Here is a 12,487-nt window from a genome sequence, read left to right on the forward strand (position 1 = left end):
TGTAAGCTTATTCAGCTTTCTGCTTTCCGGAGAACTGCTTGTCTCTTTCTTGGTATGCACTCCTGACGTTGCGGTATTGAGCGTAAAAAAGGAAAATGGCTTGCGGCCAGTTTCGTTCCGGGTGCCTGCTCTGGATCTAAGAGCCCCTGGTTGTTCCCCAGAAGAAGGACGTGCTGCCCTGAGGGGGAAGTCTGTATCTCCAAAGAACGGCCCATAAGGCATGCTGACGCATAGATAGTGGCGCATAGATAGTGGCGCATAGATAGTGGCGACAGAATTATGTGGAAATACAAGGTTTACTGATTTATTGCCTAATATTCGTTCCGTACTAAACCTATATATACATTCATGCTCTTTGAATAAACTTGCCTTGCAACCATCAGTTGTCTTGGCCCTTCTGACCCCATACTGGTGCTTTTCAGTTCCTTACCCCTCACCACCAGGAACTTCTAGCTTTCTGCAGCCGGTCTGCGGCACGCTGACAGACTCCTTAAAAAGAAACCACTGGACTTCCCTGGCGGTCCAGCGGTTAAGACTCCGTGCTTCCAATGCAGGGTATGAAGGTTCAATCCCTGGTTGGGGAACTAAAGTTCCACATGCCTCACGGTGCAGCTGAAAAATTTAAAAATAAAAAGAAAGAAAAAGGGAGAAGGAAAGAAAGAAAGAAGGAAAGAAAGAAAGGAGAAAGAAAGAAAGAAAGAAAGAAAGAAAGAAAGAAAGAAAGAAAGAAAGGAAGGAAGGAAGGAAGGAAGAAAGAAATTAAGAAAGAAAGAAAGAAAGAAAAGAAACCACTGAACTGAACGACTTGAAGCCTCTTCGCTGGAGGACCCCACTCCACACTGCTGAGAACTGTTCCAGACGGACACTGCCAGAACCCTGTTGGAGCAGAAGGTGACCTTCCACTCACTCTTGTCACGAGACCAGTTGCAGAACTGGAGACAGCTGCTGGTGCTGAGATACCTCCTTCACAGAGGTCTTGTAGTGGATGTTAATCCCTTTCCTATTTTCCCTACTTTGTGCTAATTTTGTGCAATAAACCCGAATGATTCTCGAATTGAGTATTGGTTACTTTTGGTATATTTCCAATTCCGTGATTCTTACCTGGCCTTACTGCTGGGCCCTGCAATAAACATCCTACCTTGAGGAGGCCTTGGTAGCTGTGCAAGTGTGTTGTGCTGTTTCCATGACCCAAAATATAATGAACCGCTGGTATGGAGAGTCACGTGCTTAGGGTCTAGAGAGCTTCTGTTTCTGGGAGAGCCCAATGGGTAACTAGTCATTTGTTGTTTTATTGTTTTAATGATTTATAGAGTTGAGGAGGGCTAGATTTTTTTCATCAGAAGCTCAGGGGCAACTAATGACTATCATAAGTTGTCCAGAGACTCGACGAGGCATGAGATGGGGTTACTGAAGTTTCTTTAGTGCAGGAATCTCTGAGGGCACAAATGGGAGTGGCTGTTGATTTCAGTTTGGAAGTAAAATTTGTAAATAAGAATACGTTGCCATCAAAAGTACTAAAAGAAAAAAAAAAGTACTGAAAGATGTTGGACTTGTATGTCCATGATGAGTGTGTCAAATAAGTCTTCTTGGAGGTAGATGTCCTCAATGTAAGGTCATACCTGTGCTCCTGGAGAAACGTGAGTGCAATGATGATCCTATCTGCAAGGATTGTGTGTGATGGCAATGCCGTTGATGTACCCGATGGGCATCCTGGAAAGGATGTATTGTGTCACTTTGGAGGTGAAGGCAAACTACAGCTGAGAGGCTGTTGATCTCAAGGGAGGTCTCCCAGTTACCACACCCCCTACACCAGGTTTTCAGCTCAAGCCTGACAACTAGTGAGCCTGGTTTAGGTGCAGAGGTGTCAGCTTCTGCTACTCTAGGGAGCCTTTATAAATAATTAGTCAGTTTGTCCAGGCAGACTTGCATGATGGGGAGAGATAGCACTGACTATTCGTCCCCTTACCCCTGCCAAGCTTTGACAGGGGCCAAGTCCTGCAGAGTTGTTACAGGACCAGCAATTTAGGGTAGGAAGATAAAGTCACACTTGGAACAGACAATGCAGAGCCTCACAAAGTATTGCCCACGGGACTTCCCTGGTGGTCCAGTGGTAAGACTCCAAGCTCCCAATGCAGGAGGCCCAGGTTCGATCCCTGGTCAAGGAACTAGATCCTGCATCATGCCGCAACTAAGAAGCCTGCAAGCCACAACTAAGACCCGGCGCAGCCAAAAATAAATACTAAATAAATAAATATTAAACCAAAAACCAAAACAGGGCTTCCCTGGTGGCGCAGTGGTTGAGAATCTGCCTGCCAATGCAGGGGACACGGGTTCAAGCCCTGGTCTGGGAAGATCCCACATGCCGCAGAGCGGCTAGGCCCGTGAGCCACAACTACTGAGCCTGCGCATCTGGAGCCTGTGCGATAGTGAGAGACCCGCGCACCGCGATGAAGAGTGGCCCCCGCTTGCCGCAACTAGAGAAAGCCCTTGCACAGAAACGAAGACCCAACACAGCCATAAATAAATAAATAAATAAATAAATAAAATTAAAAAAAAAAAAAAAAAACCAAAACAAAAAAACCCAAAGTAGTGCCCACGATTGCCAGTAAGAGGTAGAGCTTTCCCAGTGTTAAAATAAAAAACAGAGACGAGCCTTGAAAATTCCCCAAGCAGACAAAACCAGTTTAATCTTACAAAACAAAGCTTAATTTAGTTTATTTTGCAAGACTAATTTGTCCTGGGTCATTTCTTGCTTATGCCTTCAGAAATTATAAGCAAAACTTGAACTGTTTCTCAAGGTTGGTATGAGGTAACCACTGACCAATTTCCTATCATTTAAGAAAATTCTAATACCATAAGCAATCACTAAGACGAATAAACAGTCCCTGCTTTCTCATTATCTAAGTTGCTTTGTAACAATATACCCCTGCGTCGCATACTACATTTTGGTATGAGTGTTCCTCGTTTGCATGCTGTCTTTTTGGTGTGTGTACAATAAACTTTCACAAATTACTGCTTTGGTGATTCATTGGTTTTATTCCTGTTATTCATGAACTTTTGACCTCAGATGGTGTTGCTAGTAATCCCTGACCATCATGGGGGTCTCCTCCTGTCCCAAACTAAACCATTCTCTTCATGAGGACACTTGTTCTAAAAATAGAAATGCTGGATATGGTACAGTAATGTCGTTGTGGGGTTTCAAGGCAAAGGAAGGCAAGGGCAGAGTAAACAGTTTAAGATTGGGTATTTGAATAACTCAGGTGAGACTTGGGGCACAGGGGTGATCTTTAGTTGCCTGGAGCCTGGCCCTGGGATGATTAGGGCAGAGGAATATTGTGGAGTAAGACATATAATATGGATTAAACAGTGTTCCTTGTTGAGTAGGACACAGTTACTGTCAATACAGGCAAGGGAGACATTGGTTATCAATAGGCTGAAACCTGCACAAAACACATAGCTACTATCAAAACTGAGAGGAGTCGTCAGTTAGATCCATTAAACTATAATTTGGTTAATAAATACTAACTGTAAAATGCCTTCACTGATTAAATTTGCTTCAGTTGATTCTATAAAAACTTGAATGTCATCCAAGCATCACACGGCCTAAACAATTAAGATGTTTGCCGGATTTTTTTTCACGAACTTGGAGTCAGCTGGGTCCAGTTCAAGCTTGAGCCAATCAAGACTGATTGGGACAACAAACTCTTCAACTGGGTACGCACGATTTATCCAATCAGTTACGATTTGACATCAGAGGGTCAAAGACTCCACCCTTAGAACATGCTAACGTCGCCATTTTCTGAACATGAGTCCCATGGAGAAGCATGTAGCTTTGTTGTGCAAAACCATGATTACTTCACATTTTTCTTATCTCTAATCACCTTCCCCCATGCTCCCCACACCTCAGGTTTATCCCATAAGTATCTAGAGCCTCTCACCTTCAGGGAGATGGATTTGCGATTTGTTCTGTCTCCTTGTTCGGCTGCCTCATGAATAAACCCTTTATCTGTTCAGCTTCATTCTCTCAGTTCTCATACTTCAGTACTCAGGCTCAAAATTACCTTTTTACAGCTGTTGTAAATATTTCCTCAGAGCTATTTTCTCCACTCTCTTCAAATAGCTGCAGAATCATTATCAATAACTCTCGGGAATTTTTTCACTGATAATCTCAACTCCCTGTGCAGATCCCTGGTGCACACCCCTGGTGATCACTTCACAGCAAGGAGACGACCTCATGGTGTCCCAAACATTTATCTCAGGGTTCATATGACCCATTTTGGGCTCATGCTCCCAATGTGACAATGATGGTCACTGTTCAGGCAGGAAATAACATTCAAATGGTAGCACTTCTTTTCTAAGAGGTCTCAGATGTTAAAAGCAATTCTATATATGGTGGTATTGTTACAGACCAGGGTTCTTGGCCTTCCCCAATAAATAGAAATTGACTAGAGGCCAGACAAGAAATTCAGGCAAGGCTTTATTGGGGCCCCTGCTGCAGCAGGGGGCAGCGAGAACAAACAACAAGTTCCCTTGCTTGCCGGCTCCTCAAGGGGGAGCAAGCTTGTTCCTTATATGGGGTGAGGGAAGGGGTCTGTCCAGTGGTCTGGCTGGAGGGGTGGCTTAGGTGTTTTGCCCACCCCTTAGGTGGTGCTGTGTGCAGGGGGGCTTGCACAGTACCCTGCTTTTGCTCCCAACACCCTGTTTTTGCTCCAGGCCCTTCAAAAGTGGCAGTTGGGTTTTTTTGGTCTCTTTGTATCTTTTGGTTCCAGAATTTGCCCCAACCGCGCGTGCATGCAGTTATTTTCAGTCCCATACAGTTTCGTCGTATTTTGTTGCTTGAGGAGAGGTGTGTCCAGGTGCAAGCACTGCAGCACTGCAGCAGAGGGTCCCAGGTCCCAGCAAAGGGTCCCAGGTCCCAGCCCGTCTCAGTATACCAAGTAAGAAATATTACTTGGAAAAAAGTGCTGCTTCCTGGGATGAATACAATCACTGATTATACAGGTAGGAGAAAAGTTTTCTGAGGAAATCTATCTACTGGCTCCAGAGTATCTCAACATCCCTCTCTCTTCTTCCACTCCATGGCCCTGTCTGGAATATTTCCTCTCTTGTCCCTAACCAGAACTGAAAGTAACAACACTGAACCTAAAGCTTCAGTCCAAATGTATTTTTTTTTTAACATTAAAATTTTATTTATTTATTTATTTTGGCTGCGCCGGGTCTTAGTTGCAGCATGCGGGCTCTTTAGTTGTGGCGTGCATGTGGGATCTAGTTCCCCGACCAGGGATGGAACACAGGGCCCCTGCATTGGGAGCGTGGAGTCTTACCCACTGGACCACCAGGGAAGTCCCTAGAATGTATTTAAAAGGCAACAAGGTAATGGTTACTAGCTCCCAGGTATGAATGGACGAGAGAAACTTGGTGTGGTGTGTCCTTTTGGTTTTGCAGCTTTCCGGACTATCTGAAATAATATGACTCCAAACATTTCTTTAATTAGTGCAGACAGCAATCCACGGAATCTGCGTGCGGGCCCTTGAAGAGGAGCTAAGCCCCGCCCCATCCTCGGGAATTAGGGGTGCCACTTACAAACCCCTTCTTGTGGTACCCTGCCTTTCCCCAGGAGCCCAGGCCCAGGCCCTGAACCTGTCCCTAGGCCGATGGCTCACCAAGAACTATATTACCCAGAAGGCTCTGCGCCACACGTCCAATGAAGGCCCGGGAGAGGGGCGTTTCCGTGCGTGCGGAAGACATCGGAGCGGGACTTCCGGCATCTTAGGCGCAACCAGACATTTTGTCGGTTGTTGTGAGGATCTACGCGCTACGGGGCTCTTGAATGCTTGGTCTGGACCGAGGGTGGAGGAATTGGGAAGACGCGTGAGGAGGCGTTGTCCCCGCCGCTCGGAGGCGAGACGAGGTTCGGCGGTGGCGACGCCTGCGGTGACCCCGCCGCCGGGGCGGGGCTTGGGACCGCGGTATCCACGTCCTCAACCCGGATGCCTGCCTCTCCCGGCGCACTCCGCCCACAGACTCCGATGGCGGCGGCCGCGCTGAGGGACCCCCCTCAGGTACACGCTCCTCCTCCACCCCACCAGACACTAAAGCGACGAGTGCGGGGCGCCTGCTCCTGTGCCTGCAGCCCAGGCCCGGTGTCCGGGATTGTGGGGTCCCTGTTTCTGACAGTGCGGTGGCGCGTGTGAGAGGGGGACAGGCAGAGGGACCGACAGGTGCAAAGGCTTGGAGGTCGGACTGAGCCAGAGGCATTGGGGAGATCGGGGATCCGGGTCGTGTCAGCACTGAGCAGGATGTGAGGAGTCACACCTGGGTTGAGGAGTTGTACTTTCATTCTGAGGGTTCTGGGAGCCATAAGAGTTTCGAATAGAAGGAGTACTTGATCTGAGTGGAGATTTTAAAAGTATCCCACATTTTGCGCTGGGCGAAACAGATTAGGTTGGGGCAGGGAATGTGAGGATGGATGCGTGGAGATTGGTAAAGAGGCTACTGCAGCGGCTTCAAGGAATGTTTTGACGGTGGATGGACTTGAGTACCAGGAGAGGGGGAAGAAGTGATCAGGTTCTGGATATATTTTAAAGATACCACCGCCAACATTTCCTCCTGCATCAGATGAGGCTGTGATTGATAGTAAGTAAAAAACCAAGTTTTAAATTTTTTTGTTTTTTTGTTTTCATGGACATTTTGAAAATGGAAATCAGGAAGTCAAACTAGGGAGCAGGTTTCAGAGTGGACATGGTTGATTCTGAGATGTCCAGAGTGGAGGTGTCACATGAGCAGCTGGACTGGAAGGTCTGGCGTTCTGGAGAAGGGGCTGGGTTGGAGATGTCCACAGGGTGTAGAGAGTGGTCTGGACTAGGTCAAGGCCTGGAGATCAGATTTAGGGGTAGCAGTCTTTTTTTTATATAAATTTATTTATTTTTAAAATTTTTGCCTGCGTTGGGTCTCCGTTGCTGCGCATGGGCTTTCTCTGGTTGTGGCGAGTGGGGACTACTCTTTGTCGCGGTGCGCGGGCTTCTCACTGTGGTGGCTTCTCTTGTTGCGCAGCACAGGCTTTAGGCGCACGGGCTTCAGTAGTTGTGGCTCGTGGGCTCTAGCGTGCAGGCTCAGTAGTTGTGGCACACGGGCTTAGTTGCTCTGCAGCATGTGGGCTCTTCCCAGACCAGGGATTGAACATGTGTCCCCTGCATTGGCAGGCTGATTCTTAACCGCTGCGCCACCAGGGAGGTCCCATGGGTAGCAATCTTAAGTATGTTATTTCAAATGGTCTTTGGGGTGAGAGAGGAGGGCTGTGGATGGAGGCGGGGGGGCGGGGCGGAAAGGGTGGGCATTTCTGAGACTTCCCTCCACAAAGGAGGGGCATTCTGTTTGTCCAGTGTCTGCATGAGGAGAATGCTTTGTAGGGCACAAGGAACCTGGTCTGGCAGCAGAAGATGGGGTGTCGTAAAATTACTGTCTGATGACAGTTACCCTTGCTTTTGAACAACCTGTTCTAAGAGAAACACACACTGAAAAGCTCCTCCAGTGCCAGGAGTGATTCCACTTTACTCAGTCTTGCCAAAGCCACAAAATCCCTCAAATGCCATATGATAGATTGTCCCAGCCTGTGTGTGTGTGTGTGTGTGTGTGTTTAATTAATTTTTATTGGAGTGTAGTTGCTTTACAGTGTTGTGTTAGTTTCTACTGTACAACAAAGTGAATCAGCTATATGTAGACATATGTCCCCCCTTTTTTGGATTTCCTTCCCATTTAGGTCACTGCAGAGCACTGAGTAGAGTTCCCTGAGCTATACAGCAGGTTCTCATTAGTTATCTATTTTATACATAGTATCGATAGTGTATATATGTCAATCCCAATCTCCCAATTCATCCCACCACCACCCCTTTCCCCCCTTGGTGTCCATACGTTTGTTCTCTAAGTCTGTGTCTCTATTTCTGCCTTGCAAATAAGATCATCTATACTATTTTTCTAGATTCCACATATATATGTTAATATACAATATTTGTTTTTCTCTTTCTGACTTACTTCACTCTGTATGACAGTCTCTAGGTCCATCCACGTCTCTACAAATAGCCCAATTTCGTTCCTTTTTATGGCTGAGTAATGCGTTGTATATATGTACCACAGCTTTATGCATTCCTCTGTTGATGAACATTTAGGTTGCTTCCATGTCCTGGCTATTGTGAATAGTGCTGCAGTGAACATTGGGGTGCCTCCTTGTGTTTTTTCTTTGTTATTTATTTATTTATTTATTTGGCTGTGCTGGGTCTTAGTTGCGGCGGGATCTTCAATCTTCGTTGCGGCTTGTGGGATATAGTTCCCTGACCAGGGATCGAACCCAGGCCCCTTGCATTGGGAGCGCAGTCGTAGCCACTGGAAGTCCCTCTCCTTGTTTTTGACTAAATGTTCCAAGGAGGACAGGCTTCTTGCCTCACAGGAAGTTCCTACCAAAGAATTCCTCTAACATAAATTGTCCCAACACAGGAAATGTTTCTGCCCACACTTCTGTATACTATTTGTAATTTTAATGAGCGTAGGAGAGGCAAAACTCTATCTCTGCCAATCTTAGGTTTTCAGATGGGTCTCTTTAAGAAAAAAACAGACTAATGAGAAAAACAGTATATTAATATGTGCAGCACACAACACATGGGAGAAACCTAAACCAAAAGTAACTGGAATTGGTGGCTTAGAATTCTAGTTTATATTAGTATCTTCGAAAAAGAAGAGTAAATTTGTAGAGAAATGACAGAACGAAGAAAAGCAGTTTTAGGCTTCCAAGGGCAGCAAACTGAGAAGGTAAATACGGGAGAGGAACCTAATATTGTGTGATTTGATTGCAGATTCCTTTGGTGCCAGTCTCTGGGCTGAAAATCTGTCTCCAATAAAAGGAGAATTTATATCTTGCCTTTAGGTAGAAAAAGGGGAGCTTTTTCTGTGTTTGCTGTTTCTCACTGCCTTCAGCTCAAAATAATTTTTATGTCAAAGAGGCATATTTTGGGGTGATATTATTCTGATTTTCTTTATGAGCTACAAAACAGCCAGGAAAAACAGTTTGTGTTATTGAAATTCCTATATTATTCTCCCTTTGTATACTCTATCCAATTTTATGAGAGAATTTATGAGAGAGATTTTATGAGAGAATTAAGCATTACTTTCCCAAGGAATTCATTGTAGGTAGTGAACTGATTATTCTTCTATGCATTTAGACTGGTCTTAGGCATGTACTTTCCTTGGGGTATTTAAGACAGTATCCACTGAAATCATTTTCTGTGGGAACAGATTCTCTCATGGAACCCCATTTGAGAAAGGCTGCTAAAGATTATGGTCTCACCAATTCCATTGTGTATGGGTGAGTTTTCTTACACCAATAAGCAATTCTCTCACGCCAGCTGAGTGTCCTATAATTCAAGTCAATTCTGACACTGTTTACCCAGTGGTAGCATCAGATCCCACAGGTTAAGGTCTCAGTCCCATAAGACTCCCCCCACCCCACACACACCCTTTCAGACACCAGTCGTTAAGTCCATGTTTTCACCTGGGCTTCTGAACTGATTGGAGGTTCCAACAGCCTCCCTTTTGGGTTCAATCAGTTTTCTTAGAGTGGCTCACAGAACTCAGAGAAACATTTTACTAACTAGATTACCAGTTTATTATAAAAAGATATAACCCAGGAACAGCCACATGGAAGAGATGCATACAGGGAAAGGTATGGGGAAAAGGTGCAGAGTTCCCATGCACATTGCTCTTCCTGCATCTCCATATGTTCGTCAACTTGGAAGCTCTCTGAACCCTATTCTTTTGGGTTTTTATGGAGGCTTCATTTCATAGGCATGATTGATTACATCCTTGACCATTGGCGATTGAACTCAGGCTCCAACCGCTCTACCCCCTCAGAGGTCAGGGGGTACGACTGAAAGTTCCAACCCTCTAATCATGTGGTTGGTTCTGCTGGAAACCAGCCCCGCCATCCTTTTGTGCTTTCCCAAAGTAACCTCATAAGGGCATTTTTATTGCTCGTCTCACTTAGGAAATACCTAAGGTTTTAGGAGTTCTGTGCCCAAAACCTGGACAAAGACCAAATGCAGGGACTTCCCTAGTGGCACAGTGGTTAAGAATCCGCCTGCCAGTGCAGGGGACACGGGTTCGAGCCCTGGTCCGGGAAGATCCCACATGCCGCGGAGCAACAAAGCCCGTGCGCCACAACTACTGAGCCTGCTCTCTAGAGCCCGTGAGCCACAACTGCTGAAGCCCGTGCTCCACAACAAGAGAAGCCACTGCAATGAGAAGTCCGTGCACCACAACAAAGAGTAGCCCCCACTTGCCGCAACTAGAGAAAGCCCGCGCACAGCAACAAAGTCCCAACGTAGCCAAAAATAAATAAATACATTTATTTTAAAAATTAAAAATTAAAAGACCAAATACGTATTTCTTGATATAAGTCATATTATTACACTGCTCTAGTAAACAAATATACATATATTCATAGAGAATTCATAAAACTTGTGATCTGTGTTGTGGCTTCATTTTTCCCTTAGTGAATGTAATTTTTCAAATGTTCAACAGTGTAAAATCAAGATGAATGTGTATCTTCTGAATGTTTTATTATTAATATCATTTATATGCTTATTCTTTGTCTGATTTATCCCTTTCTAAGAAGATAGATAAGAGCGAGTAAGTTATACATTTGTACCCACAATTTTTTTTTCAGTTTTTTTGCTTTAACTATCTCATATATTTAAATTATAGGGAGTGATTGTCAGACTGTATTAAATGCATGGGCAAACTCCATGCAACCTATAGTAAATGATCCTTAATTACAAACATAAGTATATGCTAAAAGGAATGGAATGAAATAAGACATGAATATTAACCATAAGAGGGTTGGAGAGGTGGACTTCCCTGGTGGCACAGTGGTTAAGAATCTGCCTGTCAATGCAGGGGACACGGGTTCGAGCCTTGGTGCGGGAAGTTCCCATATGCCACGGAGCAGCTATGACCATGTGCCACAACTACTGAGCCTGAGCTCTAGAGCCTGTGAGCCACAACTACTGAAGCCCATGCACCTACAGCCTGTGCTCCGCAACAAGAGAGGCCACCGCAATGGGAAGCCTGCACACCACAATGAAGAGTAGCCCCTGCTCACCACAACTAGAGAAAGCCCGCATGCAGCAACGAAGACCCAATGCAGCCATAAATAAATAAATAAATAAATAAATAAATTTTAAAAAGAGGGTTGGAGAGGTTATATTAATATAAGAAGAAATCAACTTCAGGAAAAATAATATTACCAAAGATAACATAGGGACATCTTATTAAACAAGTAATTTAAATCAAGAAGATTTTAAAATGATAAATGGGGGATTACCTGGCGGTCCAATGGTTAGGACTCTGTGCTTCTACTGCAGGCGGCACAGGTTGTATCCCTGGTCAGGGAACAAAGATCCCACAAGCCGCGTGGTGTTGCCATAAATGAATGAATGAATGAATATGCTAAATGTATTTGTGCCTGAGAATAGGCTTTCAAAATTCTTTCAATAATTAATAGAATAGGCAGGAAAACCGTAAGGATATACAAGACATGACCAACATCATCAGCTAACTTGATTCAGTAGATATGTATAAAACATTACTCCAGTCTATAGCAGAATACACATTCTTTTCAGGTACACATGGTACATTCCTCCAAGATAAACCAAATGCTAGGGACATAAAATAATTTTCAGTAAGCTTTAAAATTGAAGCAGTGTAGAATATATTCTCTAAATAAAGCAAAACTAAATTAGAAATTTTAAAATATCCTAGAAAATCCACAGACATTTAAATTTTAAAGAACTGTTAAGTATCAAAGAGTAAAAGAAATAAGGAAACCAATAGAAGATAAATTAGGAGCATATTTTAGTGAAACAGGCAAGAATAATTTTTTTAAACTTTTTTTTGGCCACGCCATGCAGCATGTGGGATTGAACCTGTGTACCCTGTGTTGGAAGCATGGAGTCTTAACCACTGGACTGCCAGGGAAGTCACAAGAACAATTTAAATGTATCAGTAACAAGCAAAATATATTGTGTCGAAAATTAATGAATATATTTCTTTTAGAATTTCAGGCTTCTATTCTGTAAAGCCCATGACAGCCAAAATTTAAAGAGTGAAAGACTATATCTCCAATGTCTAAAACTGCCAAGGGATGAACACACAGGGCATAGAAGGAAATCGCATTAGTTAGAACAACAAATACAACTCCAACCTAAATGACCAAAATAGGAGCAATCAATGGAAGAAGGAATCAAGGTGATTATCAGGCATATGACAAGATATACAAACACACTGATATCTTAGAACTGCATACCAAATACAACTGTCTTTACAGAACACATAATAGAATGTAAAGATGGGCTTCCCTGCTGGTGCAGTGGTTAAGAATCCGCCTGCCACATGCCGCAGAGCAGGTAAGTCTGTGCGCCACAACTACTGATCCTGTGCT

General features: G+C 44.3%; 1 protein-coding gene across 10 annotated transcripts in view; it reads left to right on the forward strand.

Annotated features, from left to right (window-relative positions):
- The first annotated feature begins 2,279 nt into the window (after positions 1 to 2,279).
- Positions 2,280 to 12,487, forward strand: part of LOC309617239 (zinc finger protein 671-like) — a 49,155-nt gene continuing 38,947 nt past the window's right edge. For 4 of the 10 annotated variants that reach the window (XM_082369138.1, XM_082369130.1, XM_082369134.1 and 1 more), the window contains exon 1: positions 2,284 to 6,062. Coding sequence is in view for 3 of the 10 variants with exons in the window: in XM_082369134.1 (XP_082225260.1) it covers positions 5,991 to 6,062 (72 nt within the window). In the remaining 7 variants the exon portion in view is untranslated. The other 6 variants (XM_082369129.1, XM_082369133.1, XM_082369132.1 and 3 more) reach the window with 3 other exon arrangements.

This window comes from Balaenoptera borealis, assembly GCF_965194805.1.
Source record: "Balaenoptera borealis genome assembly, chromosome: 19".
In the NCBI taxonomy this organism is placed as follows: domain Eukaryota; kingdom Metazoa; phylum Chordata; class Mammalia; order Artiodactyla; family Balaenopteridae; genus Balaenoptera; species Balaenoptera borealis.